The sequence below is a fragment of the Myxine glutinosa genome, chromosome 6 (assembly GCF_964187855.1).
Source record: "Myxine glutinosa chromosome 6, kmMyxGlut1.1, whole genome shotgun sequence".
NCBI lineage: Eukaryota > Metazoa > Chordata > Myxini > Myxiniformes > Myxinidae > Myxine > Myxine glutinosa.
This window is the reverse complement of record NC_136266.1, coordinates 22,051,760-22,076,703: the sequence shown is the minus strand read 5'-3', so window position 1 is coordinate 22,076,703 and position 24,944 is coordinate 22,051,760. Positions and strand designations below refer to the sequence as shown.

Genomic DNA, 24,944 nt, shown 5'->3' with positions numbered 1-24,944 from the left:
TATGACGTCATAATTATCATAAAAAAATTCTGCAGGTGGAGATGCACCGATCGTGAAAATTTCCTGTCAATCAGACCAACGGTGGCAGAGAAAATCATATTTATTCTTTGCGGACAAACAAACAGACAAACAAACAGACAAAACGGACTCAAATGCAATACCCTCTCCTCAGGCGAGGGTAAAAATGGAAAATAACAAAGAAGAACGGGTACATAAATATTTACCGTGCACGAAACACCAAAAATAAAAACCCCACTCGTACAAGTATAAATAAAACATATGGATAAGATAATTCCGGACGGTATGCCTTATTATTGGAGGGACGTATATGACTTGCGGCGCAGAGTCATTTGGATTCTCCAAGAAACCGGAAGTGGAAGCAACTCAATAAAGTATGCATGTGAAAGCGATTAGTTGAATTAACCCAAAATAGTTTGTTGTTTGAGAGTATAATCAAAAAATGTGCTCCATCATTAAATTATGGATATTAGCAGAGTATCCGTTTATGGGCGATCTCTTGCTGATGCCTCAGTTTTGAATCCTGACGAAGTGCATCCAATTATTCCTCACTTTGCTGGGCTGATTATTGTTGACGTCACTATCTTGAATCCTGACAAAGGTAATACAACCGTTCCTCATGTTGCTGGGCCGATTATTGAGGTGCTTCTGTCTTGAATCCTGACAAAGGTAATCCCACCGTTCCTCACGTTGCTGGGCCGATTATTGTTGACGTCACTATCTTGAATCCTGACGAAGTGAATCTGATCGCTCCTCACATTGCTGGGCCGATTATTGTTGACGTCACTATCTTGAATCCTGACGAAGTGAATCTGATCGCTCCTCACATTGCTGGGCCGATTATTGTTGACGTCACTATCTTGAATCCTGACGAAGTGAATCTGATCGCTCCTCACATTGCTGGGCCGATTATTGTTGACGTCACTATCTTGAATCCTGACGAAGTGAATCTGATCGCTCCTCACGTTGCTGGGCCGATTATTGTTGACGTCACTATCTTGAATCCTGACGAAGTGAATCTGATCGCTCCTCACATTGCTGGGCCGATTATTGTTGACGTCACTATCTTGAACCTGAAGAAGTGAATCTGATCGTTCCTCACATTGCTGGGCCGATTCTTGTTGATGCTTCTGTCTTGTATCCGGACAAAGGTAATCCAATCGCTCCTCACTTTGCTGGGCCGATTCTTGTTGACGTCACTATCTTGAATCCTGACGAAGTGAATCTGATCGCTCCTCACATTGCTGGGCCGATTCTTGTTGATGCTTCTGTCTTGTATCCGGACAAAGGTAATCCAATCGCTCCTCACTTTGCTGGGCCGATTCTTGTTGATGCTTCTGTCTTGTATCCGGACAAAGGTAATCCAATCGCTCCTCACTTTGCTGGGCCGATTCTTGTTGACGTCACTATCTTGAATCCTGACGAAGTGAATCTGATCGTTCCTCACGTTGCTGGGCCGATTCTTGTTGATGCTTCTGTCTTGTATCCGGACAAAGGTAATCCAATCGCTCCTCACTTTGCTGGGCCGATTCTTGTTGACGTCACCATCTTGAATCCTGACTAAGTGAATCTGATCGCTCCTCACATTGCTGGGCCGATTCTTGTTGACGTCACTATCTTGAATCCTGACGAAGTGAATCTGATCGCTCCTAACATTGTTGGGGCGATTCTTGTTGACGTCACTATCTTGAATCCTGACGAAGTGAATCTGATCGCTCCTCACGTTGCTGGGCCGATTATTGTTGACGTCACTATCTTGAATCCTGACGAAGTGAATCTGATCGCTCCTCACATTGTTGGGTCGATTCTTGTTGACGTCACTATCTTGAACCTGAAGAAGTGAATCTGATCGTTCCTCACATTGCTGGGCCGATTCTTGTTGATGCTTCTGTCTTGTATCCGGACAAAGGTAATCCAATCGCTCCTCACTTTGCTGGGCCGATTATTGTTGACGTCACTATCTTGAATCCTGACGAAGTGAATCTGATCGCTCCTCACATTGCTGGGCCGATTCTTGTTGATGCTTCTGTCTTGTATCCGGACAAAGGTAATCCAATCGCTCCTCACTTTGCTGGGCCGATTCTTGTTGATGCTTCTGTCTTGTATCCGGACAAAGGTAATCCAATCGCTCCTCACTTTGCTGGGCCGATTCTTGTTGACGTCACTATCTTGAATCCTGACGAAGTGAATCTGATCGTTCCTCACGTTGCTGGGCCGATTCTTGTTGATGCTTCTGTCTTGTATCCGGACAAAGGTAATCCAATCGCTCCTCACTTTGCTGGGCCGATTCTTGTTGACGTCACCATCTTGAATCCTGACTAAGTGAATCTGATCGCTCCTCACATTGCTGGGCCGATTCTTGTTGACGTCACTATCTTGAATCCTGACGAAGTGAATCTGATTGCTCCTCACGTTGCTGGGCCGATTATTGTTGACGTCACTATCTTGAATCCTGACGAAGTGAATCTGATCGCTCCTCACATTGTTGGGTCGATTCTTGTTGACGTCACTATCTTGAATCCTGACGAAGTGAATCCAATCGCTCCTCACATTGCTGGGCCGATTCTTGTTGATGCCTCTTTCTTGTATCCGGACAAAGGTAATCCAATCGCTCCTCACATTGCTGGGCCGATTCTTGTTGATGCCTCTGTCTTGTATCCAGACAAAGGTAATCCAATCGCTCCTCACATTGCTGGGCCGATTATTGATGATGCCTCTGTCTTGTATCCGGACAAAGGTAATCCAATCGCTCCTCACATTGCTGGGCGGATTATTGATGATGCCTCTTTCTTGTATCCGGACAAAGGTAATCCAATCGCTCCTCACATTGCTGGGCCGATTATTGATGATGCCTCTTTCTTGTATCCGGACAAAGGTAATCCAATCGCTCCTCACATTGCTGGGCCGATTCTTGTTGATGCTTCTGTCTTGTATCCGGACAAAGGCAAAGGCAATCCAATCGCTCCTCACATTGCTGGGCCGATTTATTGATGATGCCTCTTTCTTGTATCCAGACAAAGGTAATCCAATCGCTCCTCACATTGCTGGGCCGATTATTGATGATGCCTCTGTCTTGTATCCGGACAAAGGTAATCCAATCGCTCCTCACATTGCTGGGCCGATTCTTGTTGATGCCTCTGTCTTGTATCCGGACAAAGGTAATCCAATCGCTCCTCACATTGCTGGGCCGATTATTGATGATGCCTCTTTCTTGTATCCGGACAAAGGTAATCCAATCGCTCCTCACATTCCTGGGCCGATTCTTGTTGATGCCTCTGTCTTGTATCCGGGCAAAGGTAATCCAATCGCTCCTCACATTGCTGGGCCGATTCTTGTTGACGCATCTGTCTTGAATCCTGATCTTTTTCAAATCTGAATAGAATCCAATCTTTTTCTTGTTGTGCTGCTTTTGGTTTTTTCAAACCTTGATTTTATCAAACGAAATTTGCACATGCACAATTTCAGGCTGTCCTCATTAATTCCTGAAAGTTTCAGTTTCCTAGGTCAAATCCTCTCCAAGGAGTAGATGATACATACATACTTTTCCTTCCATTATATATAGATTGCTAAAATTGAGCATTGAGGTGTGATCACATTTGTTAATGCAAAAAGGTGCCATAGGCAAAGAAATCCACAAATGTGTGGTGGCCATGAATGGCAAAGGTGCATCCATATATTCTGTAGAAACCAAATGGTTGGATTATTTTAAGTGTGGATGCCTGCCAGTTGCCAGTTTGTGATGCCAGTCAGGTTGCCCGTTTCACTGTTATCCACAAAACCTTGACCAAGTACAAGATTTAATCAAAACAGGTGCAACAAAACGTAGCATTTACAATAACAGCAATGGCTGGCATCATGTTGCGAACTTCTAAAACTGTTCAAGACAGATCCAGCCGACGTTATCGCTCGAGTGGTAACTGGTAATGAAACGTGGCTTCACCACTGGAATTTTGAATCAAAATTGGAATCCAAGCAATGGAGGCACAAGCGTCATACCCCCAACAAGATATTCCACAGCCCACTCGCAGCCAAAGTTCATTGCTTCGGTTTTATTAGAAGCCAATGAAATCCAGTAAATTGATGGCATGCCTCACAAAACTACAATCACAAGGGGATAATATGCAGGCCTCAAAACAAAAAATGTGGCAGGCCGTCAAAGACAAACCCCAAGTGATGTTGTCCAAAGGTGTGATTCTCTTACACAACAATGCAGGTGTGCATAGGGCCGATGTGGTGAAGACCACCATTCGTGTTGTGAAGACCATTTGGAGCAGCTGAATTAACCTCCTGCCCTCCTCCCCCAGTGCCGTAAACCCTGATCTGGCCGCACCTGACTATTACCAGTTTCGACATTGTCACCCTATCTTCTCTTCTCAGAATGTAAGCTGGAGTGCCCCAAGAGAGTACGTTGGGCCCAGTCAAATCCTCATCTGCAAAAAAAGCCATCTCCAACACTCGGAAAAACCCTCTCCCTTTTTGCAGATAGCCGAGAAGCAGAGAGAGAGAGGGAGGGTGGAAATCACTCCATTTATGATGACAAAACGTCTGATGCCCCACGTGGAGATCGGTTTCTGAGAATGGTGAAGGGTAGGCAGGGACAGAAATACAAATTTGTGTGGCAAGGGTGCCTGGAGGGCGTGAATGGTGTTGGTGTCCTGTTTTCTGAGGAGTTTGTAGACAGTGTGGTGAGTGGGACTAGAGTGAGTAAAATGTTGATGATGGTGAGAATGATGATTGGAAAGCTCTTGGTGAACGTCATAGTCGTCATATGCTCCGCAGGTTGGTCGGAGTGATGAAGAGAAGGACAAGTTTTGGTGTGTAATACAAAAGCTGATGGAAAACGTGAAAGATGAGGAAGTTGTTGTGGTAGGAGGAGACCTAAATGGACATGTGGGAGGGAGTATAGACAGTTTTGAGGGAGTTCATGGGGGTTACGGATATGGTGTGAGGATTGGAGAAGGCGAAAGGATTTTGGAGTTTGCTGATGGAGCTGATTTGTTGAATTGTAATACTCAGTTCCAGAAAGCGGACAATAAGCTTGTTACATACAAGTCAGGTGGGTCGACGACAACCTTTGACTACCTGATGGTGCGTAGGCGAGATAGGGGGAACCTCCGGGACACAATGGTGATCCCGGGGGAGGAGACTGTTTCACAGCACCACTTGGTTGTCTGCGACGTAAGGGTGAAAGATGCGAGGAGAGCTCAGCGGGTGAAGTACCAAACGAGAATGAAGGTGTGGAGGTTGAAAGAGGTGACAGTGAGGGAGGCATTAAAAGAGAGGCCGAGTATGGTCGAGGCTGATGTGGTTGAGCTTGAACGTGGTTGGATGTCAATGAAAGATAGTCTGTTGGGAGCCGTTGGTGAGGTATGTGGATGGACAAAAGGACCACCGACGCACTCGGAAACATGGTGGTTGGATGATGAAGTTGGAAAGAGGACTGACAAGAAGAGGAAGAAGTTCAAGGAGTGGCAGAAGGTGTGGGGTACGGGGTCAGAAAAGGCAGAGCATGAAAGTTATATGGCAGCCAAGAAGGCTGCAAAGAAAGAGGTAGCAAAGGCGCAGGAGGCATGAAGGAAAATGTTCGGAGAACGCTTGGATTCCGAAGAGGGTCAGAGAGCAGTATTCAGAATTGCAAAGCAGATAGTGAAAGAGAGGTGCGATGTGATGGGGGTGAGTTGCTTGAAGGATGAAGTGGGACAAATCGTTGTGGACCCAGATGGAATTAAAGGAAGATGGAAGAGATATATGGAAATGCTTTTGAATGCAGAGAATGAATGGGATGGCAACATAGAGAGTAACCCAGGTTTAGGACCGGCAGAGAAGATAACTGAGAAGGAAGTTGAGGAAGCGATAAAAGCAATGAAGAGTAGAAAAGCGGGAGGGCCGACGGGAGTTGTGGGAGATATGTTGAAGGCAGCGGGAAGTTGGGGTGTGAAGAGAATGACAGAGATCTGTAATCTGGTGGTGAAAGAAGGCCGCATTCCAGTGGATTGGGAACTGAGTACCCTCGTTCCTCTCTACAAGGGGAAAGGTGACCCTCTGGAGTGTGGCTCGTACCGAGCGATAAAGTTATTGGAGCATGGAATGAAGGTATTGGAAATGGTGTTGAAGAGGAGGATAAGGAAGAAAGTGAAGATCAATGAAATGCAGTTTGGATTTATGCCAGGAAGAGGAATTACAGACGTAATTTTTATTGTAAGGCAGTTGCAGGAGAAGTACATGGAGAAGAGGAAGAAGTTGTTTCTTGGGTTTGTTGATCTGGAGAAAGCATTCGATAGGGTCCACGCAAAGTAGTGACATCGGCATTGAGGAAGTTAGGAATGGAGGAATGGTTGATCAGAGTAGTGATGGCAATGTACGAGAGCGCGCACAGCTGTAAGGACGAAGGACGGGAACAGTGGAGAGATTGAGGTGAAGGTGGGAGTGCATCAGGGGTCGGTACTAAGTCCACTACTATTTGTAGCTGTGATGGAGGTGCTGGCTTGGACCATATAGGAGGGTTTACCGTGTGAGTTGTTGGCAGATGATCTGGTGTTTTTTTTTGTTTTTTTTTTGTTTTGTTTTTTGTTTGTTTTTTGTATACAAGATCGAGGCTCGTGAAAGAGCGAACATTAATCACACAGAAAGACAAACCGACACATAAAACATATAACATAGGGAGCGGTAGACAAGATGGGGAGAGAGGGGGAAGGACACAAACACAACATTTGAGAGCAGGGACCGAGAGACATGGAGACATCGAGAGATCTGAGAGAGGGCGAGGGCTTTGGGGGGGGGGGGCGTGGGAAGGGGGCAGTGGGAGAGGTATAAAACATATGGACACTGCCAGGACTTCCAGGAAAGAAGTTGGAATTTCAAACAAGGTGGATCTGGGGTGAATTAGCGGGGGTAGAAAAGATCAAGGTTTTGGATGGGGGAAGATAAGAGATGGTGGTGAACAGCTGTTTTAAAGACCTGGAGGGAGGAGTGGGATTGAAGGGAGTGAGGGAGTTTGTTCCAGAGGCGGGAGAAAAGAGGAATGAAAGAGTGAAGGTGAGCGGAGAGCCGAGATTTCGGCAGTTTAACCATCAGAGGGTTGCTGGCAGATCTTGTGCGACCTGTAGGAATATTTGGGGGACAGAGCACAGAGAGAGCTGGGGGTGCAAGGCCGGAGAGGAGTCGGTAGAAGACAGAAAGACCACCTACCTGCCTGCGGTGAGTGAGTGAAAGGCCCTCAGAGATAGCTTCATCGCGGGAGATTCCAATAATTCTGAAAGCTTTGGTTTCAACAGCGTGAAGCCGAGCTAGGTGTGAGGCAGGAGCACCGGCCCATAGGGGAGAACAGTATTCCATTGAGCTGCGGATGAAAGCCTTGTATGTGGTGAGGAGCTCAGGTGTGCCGAGGAAGGACTTCGCACGACGGAGGATGCCCAGTCGGCGACTGGCTTTGGAGGCCAGCTTGGAAATGTGGTTTTCCCAAGAAAGATCATGGCAGATAGTGAGACCCAAAATCTTGAGCGACAGAACTTCTTGGAGAGGATTGTTGAGAAAGTAGATGGGAGGGTTGTCCAGTCGATCTTTTCGGAGAGACATAGTAAGAGTGTGAGATTTGTCAGGATTGAAAGACATGTTCCACTTGTTTGACCAGTCTGTGATTTTGTCCAGGTCTTCAGAGAGTGAGGAGGCAGCAGACTGCCGATCTGAGGGAAGAGGAATGGAGCGGCAGAGAGTGGAGTCATCAGCAAAGAGATAGAGAGGATTTTCGAGAGAGTCAGAGAGATCATTGATGAAGACCAGAAAAAGCACGGGGCCCAGAACACTGCCTTGGGGAACTCCAGCCTGAACAGGAAGAGGAGATGAGAGAAACCCATTCAGGGCCACACGTTGACGACGACTAGAGAGGAAGTCCGCCAGCCATGCGTGGAGATTTCCATGGATACCAAAGGAGGAGAGTTTGGTGAGCAGAGCGGGGTGCCAGACCGTGTCGAAGGCACGTGATATGTCGAGGGAGACAGCTCTACTTTCCTGTTTGGCATTGAGGACCTCCATCCATTGTTGAGACAGCAGAAGCAGCATGTCCAGAGTAGAGTGACCTGGTCTGAAACCAAATTGATGATCAGAGATCAAGCCATTGGAGAAGAGGAAAGATTTCATATCAGAAGAGAGAAAGAATCTGGTGTTGATTGGGGAGAGTATGGATGGACTGAAGGGGAAGATGAACAAGTGGAAAGAATGTATGAAGGCAAAAGGTCTGAAGGTGAATATCGGAAAAACGAAGGTGATGGCAAGTGGTAGAGCATGTGGTGAGGTGGAAAGAACTGGGAAGTGGCCATGTGCTGTGTGTAGGAAGGGTGTTGGAGTGAACTCCATTCAATGTACAATGTGCGCTGAGTGGGTTCATCAAAAATGTAGTGGTCGGAGAGGGTCATTAACCAGTGTGGCAGCTACATTCAAATGTAAGGTGTGCACAGAGGGAGCTGCAGATGGAGGAAATGTTGAGTTGGATCTTGGAGACGGCGTGAAGCTGGAAGGTGTGAAAACATTTTGCTACCTCGGAGACATGCTGAATGGAGAAGGTGGATCAGACTCGGCAACGGTTGCTCGAGTGAGATGTGCATGGAAGAAGTTTCGGGAACTGAGTGGTGTGCTGATGAGGAGGGGAGTGTCATTGAAGCTGAAGGGAAAGGTGTATGCTGCATGTGTGAGAAGTGTTATGATTTATGGGAGCGAGACATGGGTATTGAACATAGAGCAGCAATGAAGGCTGTAAAGGGTGGAAATGCGAATGGTTCGGTGGATGTGCGGAGTATCGTTGAGAGGGAGGAAGACAAATGATGAATTGTGAAAGATGATGGGAATAAAGCCTGTGATGGATGCTGTGAAGAGAAACAGGTTGAGATGGTTTGGTCATGTGTTGAGGAAGGATGAAAGTGACTGGTTGAGAAGAGTGATGGAAATGAATGTAGAAGGAAGTAGAGGATGGGGAAGACCGAGAAAGGCTTGGCTAAAATGTGGTGGAAGAAGAAATGTGGGCAAGGGGGTTAACAAGGAGAGATGCAGAAAATCGGGCAAAATGGAGAAGATTGTCATGGGGACCGCAAGGCTAACCCCCGCTCTCGCAGGGAAAATGGCCTTAAAATGCATGTTGTTGTTGTTGTTCTCGAGAGGTGAAAAAACAGATTAAGGAAACTCTCGACACTATCATAGTTTGGACAAAAGATTGTGAAATATAGTTTAACATAAGGAAATATAGGGTAGGCTGGTGTTGGAATCGGGACTAAATGCGTAATGGTCAGAGCATCTGCTCTGAGTCTGGGAAGTCGGCAGTTCGAACTCTGGTCGAGTCATACCAAAGACTTTTAAAATGGTACATGCTGCTTGATGCTCAATATTTAAAAGGATAGAGCATGGACAAACAATGATGGAAGACAATGACAAACCACACAGTATAACCCTCCCTGACCAAGGTCCTAAGACCCTGGTTGATCAGTTTGGTTGCATGGCCAGTTCAAAGAAGAGTCTATATTCTTTCCATTTCCTAATGATGGAGCTCACTATGATCTTGGGAACTTTCAACACTCTAGAAATTGTTTTATAACCTTTCCCAGATCTATGTTTCCTCACAATTCTATCTCCGAGGTTCTACGGACAGTTCCTTGAACTTCATGGTTGAGCTTCTGCGCCGACATGAACTGACAACTGTGGGACTTTATATAGAAAGGTGTTTTTCTTTCTAAATCATGTCCAATCAATTGAATTGGCCACAGGTGGACTCCAATCAAGTTGTGAAGACATCTCAAGGATGATCAAAGGAAACTGGATGCACCTAGACTCAATGTGGAGTGTCATAGCAAAGGGGTTGAATTACTTATTGACTCAGGACATTTCAGCTTTTAATTTTTAATAATTTTTTAAAATGTCTTTTAAAAATTCCACTTTGGCATTGTGGGGTATTATGTGTCGATCATTGACAAAAAAAATCTCAATTTAATCGATTTTTAATTCAGGCTGTAACACAACAAAGTGTGAAAAAAATCAAGGGGTGTGAATACTTTCTGTAGGCCCTGTACACTCTCCCATCCAGCTGAGCGCACACATCAGTCACAATTAAAACATTAATTACAATAAACTGGTGATAATGATAACACAAACCCTGCCAAAGACCTACGCTTATTAAAGGTATCCAACTTTTTTTGGTTTAATTATGATGTAATTAATTTATTAAACATGATTAACATGCTGTGCATTTAGTGTTCTCTGCAATTTATCAAATAAACAAGAAGAATTCTCACTCTATTCGACTTCATAATCATGTCATTACCAGCCAATTTCAAGAACCTAATATAAATTCAAAATAAAAAAGTCTGATAGTAATCAAAACAAAAATTTCAAATGGGGATGTATGCTTATAACGCCGCCAATGACGAATATTTGGGAAGTAATGTAATGTACTTCATTGCAACTTATTGGAAAAGAATGGAAGAAAATGTTTACATGATTGATGTTATTGAGAATGATCATTATCTAACTTTATGATTCTCTCTCTCTCTTTCTCAACCCTTCCTTCCTCCTCAAGCCCTCTCTTTCACCCCTCCACTCCGACAACAACCCCCTCTTGTTTATCCCCGTCTCTCTCTCAATCCGTCCTTCATTCTCTTAACACCTTTCCCTCAGCCTCTATATCTCCCTCTCACTCCCTCCCTCCATAGTTTCCCCCTCCCCTCCATCTCTCCCCAACCCCCTCTTTCCCCCTACTAATTTTCCCCTCCATATTTTCCCCTCCCCTCCATCTCTCCCCAACCCTCTTTCCCCCTACCAATTTTCCCTTCCATATTTTCCGCTCCCCACCATCTCTCCCCAGCTCCCCTCTTTCCCCCTACCAATTTTCCCCTCTGCTCTATCTCTCCCCAAACCCCCTTTGTCCCCCTACCAATTTTCCCCTCCCCTGCATCTCTCTCCAACCCCCTTCTTTCCCGCTACCAATTTTCCCCTTCATATTTTCCCCTCCCCTCCATCTCTCCCCAACCCTCTTTCCCCCTACCAATTTTCCCTTCCATATTTTCCCCTCCCCTCCATCTCTCCCCAACCCCCTCTTTCCCCCTACTAATTTTCCCCTCCATATTTTCCCCTCCCCTCCATCTCTCCCCAACCCTCTTTCCCCCTACCAATTTTCCCTTCCATATTTTCCCCTCCCCACCATCTCTCCCCAACCCTCCTGTTTCCCCCTACCAATTTTCCCCTCCCCTCCATCTCTCCCCAACACCCCTCTGTCCCCCTACCAATTTTCCCCTCCATATTTCCCCTCCCCTCCATCTCTCCCCAAACCCCCTCTTTCCCCTACCAATTTTCCCGTCTATCTTTTCCCCTCCACTCAATCTCTCACCAAACCTCCCCCCTCCCCCCCCCCCCCCCCCACCCTTCTTCCCACTACCCCTTTCTCCCTCTCCATGCCTATACCTCTGCCTCAACCCCAACCCAACCTCTCTGGCAGCCATATCATTAATTTCCATTTGTGAGATCCTTTGAAGGTTTTGTTCTGACAGCATATCTTGTCATGGCGCTATTTGTCGATAAAAAAAAAAATCATATTAGTATTACGTGCCATGGGTTCACCCCTCCCGCTCGCACCCCAAACTAAAAATGTGATCTCACGAAGCGGGGAAATTATATAATATCAATTTATTCGAAAACTGGGTGGGATGTTGAGCTCAATATAAGTGAAAATGGCCATTAGGGTGCTCTCTTGTCAGGGTGTATGACGTCCATCATACAAGTAACACGTCACAGTGTTGGAATCATACCAAAGCTTTTGTTGATTCCAAGCTTATGAGCCTACGTCGGTAAAATATCCATTCTCGGAGAGAAGTGGTCCTTTTTAGTTGATGAGCAAAGGATTTTATGTCCCATAAATGTGCTGGCAGCTCTCGGAGGTTTGCATTTGGAGTAATGTCTGCAGAAACACTTTGGGAAGGCAGTCCATATTGTGCAAGGCAATCGCCTGCTTTATATAAGATGTGTCCGCTATTTTTCTGTGCTCAGTGGAGACGCCACCGTCCTCCTTCCCCCCACACCCCCACCCCCACCCCGCTCTCACTCCACCCCATCCTTCATATCCTCTCCCACTTTAAACAATTGTGACAAAAGACAAACTCATTTTACAACATAATAACCGTGATCAGGACTTAATGTACACACATGGACCGAACTCGCCACATGTAAAACATTGCCTGCCTGGCGCACGTATCTATTAATAAAGGGGAAAAACGGAAAAAGAAAAAAGGCGCAGCCAAATATGGCATTGAGCATTCCTTTCAACTCAACAAAAATGGAAACAATGACAAGGAGCTGACCTTTGGTCCAATGCAGCGATTTGCGCAGGCACCTTGCGGTCCAAGTTCCAAGCAAGAGACATGAAACGTGATAAGCTTTCCCAAATAGAGGTTCGTTCCACGCATGGAGGCAACAGGACTGAACAGTTTATGAAATGAAGAATCTTAAATTCTCGTCCCAAAGAAGATGAAAAAATTTAAAAGCTGCAACATGAAATTATGTTCACAATGAAGTATTCTGTTTCATAATCAACAAGAAACAATCGTAAATAAATAAATAAATAAATAAATAAATAAAACGGCAAAATGGATGATTGATCCATTTCGTTGCATTGCTCATTCAAGTCATATTTCAAGCAAGTGTATGGTGATCAATTTAACAAGACCGGTTCATGAACGTGACCACTCCAAACAAACATTTGTCGGAGAATCATGGAATAAGTGTTCACATCTGGCATACATTTACTGAAACATGACTGGCAGGGATACCTTAATTTATTTGCGCAATAAAGATGGACAAAATGCAGGTTTTGTGAATGTGCGAGCCAATAACGACTCAAGGTAAAAATGGAGGGGGTGGGGGTGAAGACAAAGGGAAAGGTGAAGATGAAATTATGTGGATCAGAGATTAACACAGGCTACATGGAGAAGTAGAAGGGTGTCGGAGTGAACTCCAATCAATGTGCAATGTGCGCTGAGTGGGTTCATCAAAAATGTAGCGGTTTGAGAGGGTCATTAACCAGTGTGGCACCTACATTCAAATGTAAGGTGTGCACAGAGGGAGCTGCAGATGGAGGAAATGTTGAGTTGGATCTTGGAGACGGCGTGAAGCTGGAAGGTGTGAAAACATTTTGTTACCTCGGAGACATGCTGAATGGAGAAGGTGGATCAGACTCGGCAACGTTTGCTGCAGTGAGATGTGCATGGAAGCAGTTTCGGGAACTGAGTGGCGTGCTGATGAGGAGGGGAGTGTCGTTGAAGCTGAAGGGAAAGGTGTATGCTGCATGTGTGAGAAGTGTTATGATTTATGGGAGCGAGACATGGGTAATGAACGTAGAGCAGCAACGAAGGCTGGAAAGGGTGGAAATGCGAATGGTTCGGTGGATGTGCGGAGTATCGTTGAGAGAGAGGAAGACAAATGATGAATTGCGAAATATGATGGGAATAGAGCCTGTGATGGATGCTGTGAAGAGGAACAGGTTGAGATGGTTTGGTCATGTGTTGAGGAAGGATGAAAGTGACTGGTTGAGAAGAGTGATGGAAATGAATGTAGAAGGAAGTAGAGGACGGGGAAGACCGAGAAAGACTTGGCTAAAGATGGTGGAAGAACAAATGTGGGCGAGGGGCTTAATAAGGGGAGATGCAGAAAATAGGGCAAAATGGAGAAGATCGTCATGGGGCCCGCAACGCTAACCCCCGCTCTCGCAGGGAAATGGCCTTAAAATGCACGTTGTTGTTGTTGTGTTGTATGGAGAAGTGCTTGATCAAACTACGGGACAGGGCTAGTTATTGATTACATGAAGGAAAGGATATTGCAAAAAAAAAAAAATGGGGGAAAAAAGGAAGAGAAAAAGGGAGAAAAACTGGCAGAGGGATGTGTGTGTGTGTGTGTGTGTGTGTGTGTGTGTGTGTGTGTGTGTGTGTGTGTGTGTGTGTGTGTGTTTAGGTGGGGATGGAGGGTGTAAAGAGGAGGGAAAGCAGGGAAGTTATGGCTGAAAAATAAGGCAAGAACAAGATAAAAAGGGGAGGGAAGCGAATATATATTTTATATATATTGTTACGGCCCGCGGATAAGATGTTGTGTTTGCCGAGCGGAGGCCCCGCGGTCGTACAGTTTCCCCGATTCACCCGATCCCCGAACCTTGGCCAGATCGCGCCACAGATATTCAATAGGGAAAAGACTAAGGCGACACGGATGTGAAGAAGAAGCAGACAAAAAGGTTGGAAATACGAATATAATTTATTTACTATTTACAGGCTCAAAGAAACCAAGGAGAAGGAAAGATAATAAAATAAAATAGACAGAGGGACGGACCAGAAGGACACAGTGAAAATCGCTAGCTTACCTATGCAGTCTTAATTAACCCAGGACAGAACAAACAGAACAAACTCACGTACACAAGAAGGATGGAGTGGCAGGAATGAATGCTGGAAGGAGGAATGGGAAGGTTCAGCTGGGGCAGATGGTTCGGGCTTGATCCCGCACGGGACGTCGGCTGGACCTCGACGGCCACCGATGCCACCGCTATCTGGTTCCCGTGGGGTAACGGGTTGAAGCTGCCTGGTGGAGTCAACGCTGCTTCTCTGGCTCACCTCAGGACGCGTCTGCCGTCTCTGGCGCATCTGCTCGTAATTGACCTTGAACCTTCTCTCTCTTCTTCAAAGCTCATCTGGATCTTCTGGATCATCTCACGCAGTACCTTGCACGCGCGCTTTTATAGCGCCTCCGGCGATTAAGCCGCCGGCCTTCAGGACACGCCCATCGGTGTGCTCACCTCGGCCATGGTTGGTCGCGCGACCATCTGGCTCCGCCCTTGATGACGACGGGCGGGCACGCCTTCTTCCCCGACCCGAGCACATGTTCAATGGTGGTTTTGGAGGGGATGTAATTGGCAAATTGAGGCTTGGCCATGACGAAAGGGGAAATGGAGGTTTTTGGGAATGGGAATGAAGAATGAAGGGAATCTATCTTATTTCACTTGGTGCAATGGAGTGTCATTTTAATGGAAGACAAAGCCTTAACCTAATACACAGAATAAGGAAATAAACTACTGAACAGGGATATTATAGTGTCCTTCAATGTATGCTTTATGGAATTAACTACCGGAACGCCCTTTGACCTTTATACACACTGGAGCAAGGAGGGCTCAGACTAAACCAATAATTCACAACCATTTACTATACAATACAACACAATCAAAAAAACTCAATCCTCATATCCGCAACAATATGTTATATATACTGTATACACACACACACACACACACACACACACACACACACACACACACACACACACACACACACACACACACACACACACACACACACACACACACACACACACACAAAACCCACCACTTTTGTATTCCCAATAAACGAATGGCCCCTGTTGTCCATATTAAATGAGTAAATGAGCATTTCTGGAGTTGGAATTCAATCTCGAGTCAACCTTTGAAGGATTCATTGTATGGGAGAGCAAGCGCAGAAATAAACTTCCATACCTGGGAACATGGGAAAGGAACATGAGAAGTTTCTTAATCTCCTCTGGGTTGATGTTCTCACAGCTGCCTTGTGCCGGCAATGTCAGGATGGGACCTCCGCGGCGGTCTCTGCCACCTGTACAAACCGCAGGAAAAAAAAGAAGAAAAGGATGAATAAGGTTCAACATTACAACAGTTGGACAATCACAACATTGTACAGGACAGCTCTGTACATAACAATCTACGCATTAAAGTAAGCGATGAACACATATACATGTGACGAAGGACAAAGAGGTGATGTGCAACATGCCTCCCAATCCTGAATCGGTATTAACAATGGTGACCAATGATGAATTGAATATTTAATTCCAAAAATCTAATTTAAAGCTCAGGTGCATAAAAGATAAAATAATTGCAAGTGCTTGTTCAGATAAAAGAATGCAATTTCCTTTTTCTTTCAAGAGCCGTGCTCACACCCCCCAGTCCATAATTAAATGTATGGGAAGATAACACATTAGGATGTAGAAACGCACATTCCGAATTACTTCCTGTTTAAACTGCCGAAAAGGGCTTACCAGACAAGTAGGCAACCTTTTCTTGAAGTAGGGTCAGCACGTCTCCAGTGGCCAGCTCGGGATTCGGGGGGTAACCTGGGGTGGACGAAACACAGATAAAAGAGCTCCATTATGTGCACCGGCTGGTGAATCCTTGTGCCAACTGGCTCGCAAGAACTGGGCTCATTCCTCTTGACTTGCTCGAGCATCCAATTCAGAAATCTATGGAATGTCATAACACTGTGACAAATTACGAAGATTACATACATCGTTAGATTTGTGTGTACATGGGGATTGCACATTATATATATTATGATAATTTATATAGTTTCATCTCCAATGCGACTCGGACAAATACTGCCCAATAGACATGTGTCAGGGATTCTTCTTGAAGGATCAGACTCGGAGACATAATGGTTAAAAGGTCCGCACTGAACCTAGGGGGTCAGCGGTCAGCATCAGCCTGGTGTTGGCTTAGTGGTTAAGGTGTCGGCTTGGGATCTTAGGATCCTGGGTTCAGCGGTTAGGGTGCCGGCTTGGGATCCTGGGTTCAGCAGTTTGGGTGCCGGCTTGGGATCTTAGGATCCTGGGTTCAGCGGTTAGGGTGCCGGCTTGGGATCCTGGGTTCAGCAGTTAGGGTGCAGGCTTGGGATCCTGGGTTCAGCGGTCAGGGTGCCGGCTTGGGATCCTGGGTTCAGCAGTTAGGGTGCCGGCTTTAGATCCTGGGTTCAGCGGTTAGGGTGCCGGCTTTGGATCCTAGGATCCTGGGTTCAGCGGTTAGGGTGCCGGCTTGGGATCCTAGGATCCTGGGTTCAGCAGTTAGGGTGCCGGCCTGGGATCCTAGGATCCTGGGTTCAGTGGTTAGGGTGCCAGCTTGGGATCCTAGGATCCTGGGTTCAGCGGTTAGGGTGCCAGCTTGGGATCCTAGGATCCTGGGTTCAGCAGTTAGGGTGCAGGCTTGGGATCCTAAGATCCTGGGTTCAGCGGTTAGGGTGCCAGCTTGGGATCCTAGGATCCTGGGTTCAGCAGTTAGGGTGCATGCTTGGGATCCTAGGATCCTGGGTTCAGCGGTTAGGGTGCCAGCTTGGGATCCTAGGATCCTGGGTTCAGCGGTTAGGATGCCGGCTTGGGATCCTAGGATCCTGGGTTCAGCAGTTAGGGTGCCGGCTTGGGATCCTAGGATCCTGGGTTCAGCAGTTAGGGTGCCGGCTTGGGATCCTAGAATCCTGGGTTCAGCGGTTAGGGTGCCAGCTTGGGATCCTAGGATCCTGGGTTCAGCAGTTAGGGTGTAGGCTTGGGATCCTAGGATCCTCGGTTCAGCAGTTAGGGTGCCGGCTTGGGATCCTAGGAACCTGGGTTCAGCGGTTAGGGTGCCGGCTTGGGATCCCTGGATCCTGGGTTCAGTAGTTAGGGTGCCAGCTTTGGATCCTAGGATCCTGGGTTCAGCAGTTAGGGTGCCGGCTTGGGATCCTGGGTTCAGCGGTTAGGGTGCCAGCTTGGGATCCTAGGATCCTGGGTTCGGCAGTTAGGGTGCCGGCTTGGGATCCTAGGAACCTGGGTTCAGCGGTTAGGGTGCCGGCTTGGGATCCCTGGATCCTGGGTTCAGCAGTTAGGGTGCCAGCTTGGGATCCTAGGATCCTGGGTTCAGCGGTTAGGGTGCCGGGTTGGGATCCTGGGTTCAGCGGATAGGGTGCCAGCTTGGGATCCTAGGATCCTGGGTTCAGCTGTTAGGGTGCCGGCTTGGGATCCTAAGATCCTGGGTTCAGCGGATAGGGTGCCGGCTTGGGATCCTAGGATCCTGGGTTCAGCGGTTAGGGTGCCGGCTTGGGATCCTAGGAACCTGGGTTCAGCGGTTAGGGCGACGGCCTGGGATCCTAGGATCCTGGGTTCGAATCCTGGTCGATCGCTGAATTAACTCCAGGGGGGTTGACTCAGCCTGTCATCCTTCCGAGGTTGGCAAATTGAGTACCAGTTCACTGGTAATTCCCTGTGTGTCGCAAGAGGCGACTAACAGGGTTGGCGGCAGGAAGGGCATCCGGCCGTAAAACATTGCTTCAAAAAGGGGACCACGGTGCTTCAAAAAGAGGACCACGGTGTCAGCAGTGTTAGCTCTTACACGAGCCTCGATCTTGTATACAAAAAAAAAGAAAAAAAGAAAGCCATTCCAAAGATTTTAAAACGGTACGTGCTGCTTCCTTGCTTGATGCTTGGCACATTTCAAATGGACAGAGCATAGACAAACAACTGTAGGTTGGCAACCATTGTGTTGGTTTGATGTGCCTAATGGCCTCTTCCTGCATTGATTCTCCTCCTCCTTGTAAGGGAACTCGTATAATTTCCTTTGGAATGGGTCAGCTGACCTGTTCACCGGGTGCATTATGCGAGTGAATCCGCATCACAGTCGAGAGACGCAAAAACTTTCCAGCACAGCTTTTCAAGGATCCCATATCAAGGATCGGAAGGTCATGCAACATCAGGAAGTTCCAACTACTTGTTACGAGCCGTGTAAATTAGCTCGATTGGCATTTAAAAGACAAGGTGTACCAACAACTCACAAATCTGTGACGGCCACGAGGGTGAAGGAATGAATTGTTGCGACATGTCGGTTTTAGTAGGTTTCAGGTTGACAGAACAGTCGTGGTATGTTATGGAAGGTAGCTTACAGGACCCTGCAAGCCAGACTATAGATGTAGAGCACAATACAGAAAGGTCGAGCGACAATAGAAGGATTTACAAGGAACTTCAACGCGGAAGGAGGCCATGAGGCCCTTTGAGCCAGTGCAACCACGCAAACACCTTCGTAATGCCCCCATCCCCACTCTCATGTAAAGAGTCCTCTCTCTCTTTCAGCCGCTCCTCATAGCCTAGTCTAGGCCCCATAGCCTGGTCCAAGATAGGTCTGGAATCAATGTAGGTACGTCCGCCACCGAAGGTGGATGGAGGTCCTCTTTTCGCCCCTGTCTGTGAGCAGAATATCTCAAACAGTTAGGGACGGATTCAGACGAAACTTTGCGGACAGTTTGTGTGTGTGACAAGGACTAATTGATTCGATTTTGGTGAAGTTCCGGATCCGGAGCCGGATAGTATTATTTTTTAATGATTCTTCATAATTGAGGCATAGGGCTAAAACAATATAATAGCACGATATTTCAAAAGGTTGTGGGCGAGTTTTGACAAAACTTGGTGGACGAGTTTGGTAGGTGACACAAGCCAATTAGATTTTGGTTCAGGTCCGGATGCAGATCCGGCCTATCAGCGGGATAGAAAACTAAACTGTTCAGCCTTGCGGAGGTATGTGCGCTACCGAGTGCCGTTCTGGTGCTCTATGTTGTACCTCTCTAGATAACAACTATGTCCTTTCTCAGACGTGGTGAACAAAACTGCAGCCAACATTCCTGATGAGGACTCAATACATTCCTATACAGAGTTAAAACCATCTCTTTTGATTTGTAAATGGCCCAAAATGAGGTCAATCTAAAACTTTACCTATAGCTACCTGGCACTGTCTGCTCATGCCCTGCAACTATTTCCACAACCCTAGATCCTTCTACTGAGTTAGGCATTCCAAGACTTCCCATTGCATTATACAATCCCTATTTAAGTTATTCTCACTCAAACCCAGAACCTTACATTTCCGTATGTATTGAACTCCATGTGAAAATCTTTTGCCCAGTCTGTTAATGTGTCCAGACTTTCCTGAATCCAAGTTCAGTGAGCAACCCAATTAGGAACGCCAGGCTCAGCAGGACAATCTTTTCCGGGTGCTCTCTGGAAGGCGGCAATTTGAGGCCGAAGTATGCCAATTGTTGTGTGACCATTGTCAGCAACAGGAATACTGATTCTCCCATTAGCACAACTGGACTTGACGTGGAAATAGTCAGTGCAAACAGGACGCTGGATGAGACAAATCCAAAAAGAGGTTTTCACCAATGTAGAACACAACGCATTTTTAAAGGGTAATTTAAAGCCAGTGGAGTAGCTTGTACATAGGTTACATGCAGGACAAGGACATTAAGAAACATCATTGAACTTGTAGCTGAATTTCCAAGGATATTAGGATAGACAATGGGACAAATTGAGGCACTTTATTGGATTTGAACCTGTGATCTCAGCATCATGAGCTCAGTGCTCAGATGCGAACACCAAATGTGCATACCCAAACACTGGATCCATATTATGCGAAAGGAACATAATGTAAAATGCAAATGTGAGTGAACAAGTAGAAGAACAATCAGAAGGATGATGAATAAAAATAAATGGCCCAAAAGGACTTTTGTGTAATGTCCAAAAAATAAATAATTTACAAATACGCTTTTATCATGGATATTCAAGGAACGCCGCTGATACATGGATCAAAGATTGCATTTAGACAGGTAAACATCCAAGACCGGTACATTGTGAGGATGTTCAAAATTCAACCTGGATCTTGGTTTGTACCCACAACTAAACTTGTGTTCTCATATGCATATTTAATAAATAGCCCTGAGTGGGCTGACGGTCATCTCTGGAGGTTGAAATTCAGACCCCCTGCTGATTTAGGCCCCCCCCCGTCCCCCACACCATCCTCTGGGAGCCACCATGATCAAAATCGAAAAACCAAAACCTGGGCTTCTGCCTCATATTTATCTGTCAAGTTTCAGAACAATCAGCTTGGTGATAAGGGTGGAGACACAAAAATAGCAAAAAGTTAACGGACGGAAGGAATGGATGACCAGACGGACAGATATCCGGACATCACGACCCATTTTATAAGTTAATTTCTTCAGGAATCGAGATGGGATGACCTAAAATTATACCTGCATCATTTTTCAAAGTATCCTCTGGATTTGGACATGTGTGTCCAATGTTGAAAGCTTTCGTTTTTCCCTCAGTGAAGAATTCTGCAGTCAGTAGTGTTATGGATCCATCAAATCCGCCTTTGTTGTTATTATATACTTGTAGGATTTTTTGTTTCAGGTAATATTGTTGGTAAAATTTCTGTGTGAAATGGAGATGACTTTAGTAAAAGGTAAAAATAAATGTTCTTGAAGGAAAAAGGAAAACACGGCAAAGAAACCAGAAGAAGAGAGATCGATATGGGCAGAGAGAGGAGGAGAGAGCTGTGAGTCGCATCAAGGCTGCGTGCGGACTTTTTTCATATTGGTCGTGAATGAGTCGAGGCTTCCTGGGAAAGGGATTGCCCACGACAACATCACATATTGTGATTGCAATTAAACCTGCATCTCAGGTTTTATCACCAAGTGTGAGTCATTGTTGGAGAAAAATCAAGCGCCTCCATTACAGGCTGATACGCCATTTTGTCCTCGAAGAGTCTGTCCACTTGGTGCATCTTGTTTTGTCATTGGGATTCCCATATCGACATCATCGTGTGGATTGCCGTTGGTTTACATATTGCCTCAATTCCCAAATCAACCTCTCACCTCTGTTATGGATTCGTCACTTCCGTCATTGTGGTTTTTATCCACTGTAAGCATTTTTGGTTCCATGTACTATTATTGTTATCGTTTAAGTGAAATGGAGATAACTGTTTTCAAAAGGTAAAAAATTAGTGTTTTAAAAGAAACCGGAAACCGGATCGGGAGAAACCGGAAGAAGAAGAGGAGGAAGAAAAAAAGCGGAGCAAGTGAGGTCGGGAAGAAAAGCCGAGCTGCTTTGAGGTCTCGAGGAGACGCTGGCGAACGGGGGTCACGAGCGAACTTTGGGTTTCCTGGGAAAGGGATTCCTGTGACAGAGTGGTTATCGCTGTGACAGATAAACCTGCGTGTCGGGTTTTGCGGTTGATTCCGAAGAGAATCGTTGGAGAGCAGGTACGCCTCCAGTACGGGCCCGCCCGCCATTTCGCCTCGCTCCCGCCATTTCGCAACGCTCCAGCCTTTTCACCTCGCTCCAGCCATTTCACCGCACCCAGCCGTTAGCCTGGTTTGCGAGTGTAACGTGGATTTCGATTGGGAATTTGTGGTTCTCCGTTTGGGAGCCACTGAACGTTCATACCCGAAGGTGTGATTTCCCAGTCGCCTATGGGGTGCACCTTTGCGCCTCTTTGGCAGCGTTGACTGTCAGCCGACTTGGATTCTGGTCTCGATTGGACATTTTTCTTGCGATCACCGGAGCGTCGATCGACTTTGGCTTGGTGCCGGGACAGTGACTTTGGGAATGTTCTTTTTGCTCACTTGGAGAACAGTAAGTTATTGAATAAGAAACTGATGGTACCATCATAGGAATTATATGGTATTTTTGTGGTGCAATTGAAACATATTGTACTTGTGCTGTTATACTTGTGTGACCTTAATACAATACTTGTTTTTGGTAACAATTGGTTGGTGTGGTTTCACCATTGGTCATTGACACACATTATAACACATCTTTCTGCCGTGACTCCTTTCGGGGCTCGGAGGTACACCGTGACCGGGGTTTGGGAAGGAGCACGTAACACCTCGTAACTCCTCATCCACAGCCACGCCAATACCTGCCTGTTGATTTGCCGTTCTGCACAATTTCGACCTTCACCACATTGGGATTTGTGCACGGACTTTGGGGAATGTTACATTCCACTCACGTTTGGCGTATCGTGAGTTTATTGCTTTGAGAGCATTGGGGAATTATGTTACCATCATATGTATTGTTCATTTCATGCAAGTGACATTTTCATTGTACTTTCTTTAATAGTGTTATTATTGTGTATGTGAGAGTTCTTAATACAATTACTTGTTTTGTTCTATACAATTGCATTGGTGTGGTTTTACCATGGTTTATTAGAACACTCAAAATAACAAATCTTTCTGCCGCGTTCCCTCTCGAGACACTGAGGTGCACCGTAACAGGGGTTTGGGGAGGAACATGGAACACGAGCAAATGTGGGAATTCTTAACTGTGTTGTTCTTCAAAACCATCTTCCCTCAAGGTGGCTTTAATATGGATGTTGCTGACGGAAATCATAAAACACTGTGCTGCTGTTGGTATGTAAATTTAAACAGGCTTGATAACGAGGAATAACATGGCGCTTCGGTGCAGGAGGAGGCCATTCGGCCCATCATGCCTGCACTACACCAACACCACATCCCATGACCCGTCTGTCTACACACAAGCTACCTGCAAGTCCTGCCAATATCCCTGTACCTCTCTATCTTCAATGTTTCTAGGTACCTGCCCAATTCCAATTTAAAATCTATCCACTCTTCCTGCTGCCACTACCTTTCTCGGGAGACATTTCCATGCATTAACTCGTCTCTCCGAGAGGAATACCCCTCCCCTCCCTGCCTTACTACTGTCTTAATTCTCGTCTTCCTTACTCTCAGGCCACAGTTTCTGGTACAACCACTGTCTACTCGACTGACAACTCTTAGCTGTGCGTATTTTGTGTATACCCTTCATTATTTTAAACCTCTCAACCACATCCCCTTGTAATCTCCTCCTTTTCCAATGTGTAAAGGACTCTCTCCTTCAGCCACATCTCACACCTTAGTCGAGCTGGCCCCATAATAAGTCAAGGTGCTCTACGCTGAACCTGTCCGTGGTAGCGACGTCTTTCCTTCGATATAACTACCACCCGCATATCCTTCTGTATGAAGCACTCTAAGACTGCCCCTTGCATCATACAATCCCTATTTTCATTGTTTTTACTCATCCCATTCACCGCTTACATTTCTTTTTGATAAACTGCACCCGGTAGTCTTTTGCCCAACCAATGAAAGTATCCAGATTTTCCTGAATCTGATCACCCCCTCTCTGTTATCTACCTTACCTCCAACCTTTGTATCATCTGGAAATTTAGAAAGCTCACTCTTAACCCCACAATGCAAATCATTCATGTAAATGATGAATAATAATGGTCCGAATACTGGTCATGAGGTACCGCATTCACTGACATCCTCCGAACCAGACATCCTCCCACTCACAGCCACTCTACGTCCTGTCACTAAGCCAGTTTCCATTACAGTTAGCTGGCCAGCCACTCTGCAAGCCCTAACTTTAGCCAACAGCCTCTTATGTGGTACTTTATCAAATGCCTTCTGAAAGTCTACATACACTACACCCACTGCACATCCCTCAGTGCAGTGGATGTCGTGTATCACAGTCAGAAACGACTTCATAGAACTTCAATAATGTATTCAACATGATCTCCCATAGGTAAATCCATACTGACTGCATTCAAATGGTTACCTTTCCAATATTTAATTAACGCCTCCAACACCTTCCCCACAACTGAAGTCAAGCTAACAGATCTACGAGTAACTATAGTTCCACAATTCTTCTTTGGATCCTTTATGGTGGTTACATTGATTTGTTGACCAGATGTATTTGTTGATCAACAATTTTAGATTCACCATCTTTGTTCATTCGCCCCTCTATGCCGTGTTGATTCTAAGCACATGCATTCAAGTGGGAGACAAGTGGAACACAAGATCTGCCTGCAACCCTCTTATGGTGAAACTGCCAAAATCAAGACTCTCTGCTCACCTTCACTCCTTCATTCCTCTTTTCTCCCGCCTCTGGAACAAACTCCCTCACTCTCTTCAATCCCACTCCTCCCTCCAGGTCTTTAAAACAGCTGTTACCACCATCTCTTATCTTCCCCCATCCAAAACCTTGATCTTTTCTACCCCCGTTAATTCACCCCAGATCCACTTTTTTGAAATACCGACTTTTTCCTGGAAGTTCAAGCTGTGTCCTTTTTTTTTTTTTTTACCTCTCGCACCACCCCCATCCCCCCCCCCCCCCCCCCCTTCCCATGCCTCCTCCCTCCAAGCCAAGCCCTCTCCCTCCCACAGATCTCCCGATGTCCCTGCTCTCCATCTTGTTCTCCGGCTCCCTTTATCATATGTTTTATGTGTCATTTTGTCTTTTTGTGATCAATGTTA

The 24,944-nt window shown here is 46.1% G+C and overlaps 1 protein-coding gene across 4 annotated transcripts in view; it reads right to left on the bottom strand.

Moving 5' to 3' along the window:
* LOC137429644 (kalirin) overlaps window positions 1–24,944 on the bottom strand; it is a 429,755-nt gene that overhangs the window by 316,610 nt on the left and 88,201 nt on the right. For all 4 annotated transcript variants that reach the window (XM_068119740.2, XM_068119741.2, XM_078779669.1 and 1 more), the window contains exons 2-3: window positions 16,108–16,182; window positions 15,554–15,668 (exon numbers count right to left, since the gene is read on the bottom strand). In XM_068119740.2, the coding sequence (XP_067975841.2) occupies window positions 15,554–15,668; window positions 16,108–16,182 (190 nt within the window). The remainder of the gene's footprint in view (window positions 1–15,553; window positions 15,669–16,107; window positions 16,183–24,944) is intronic.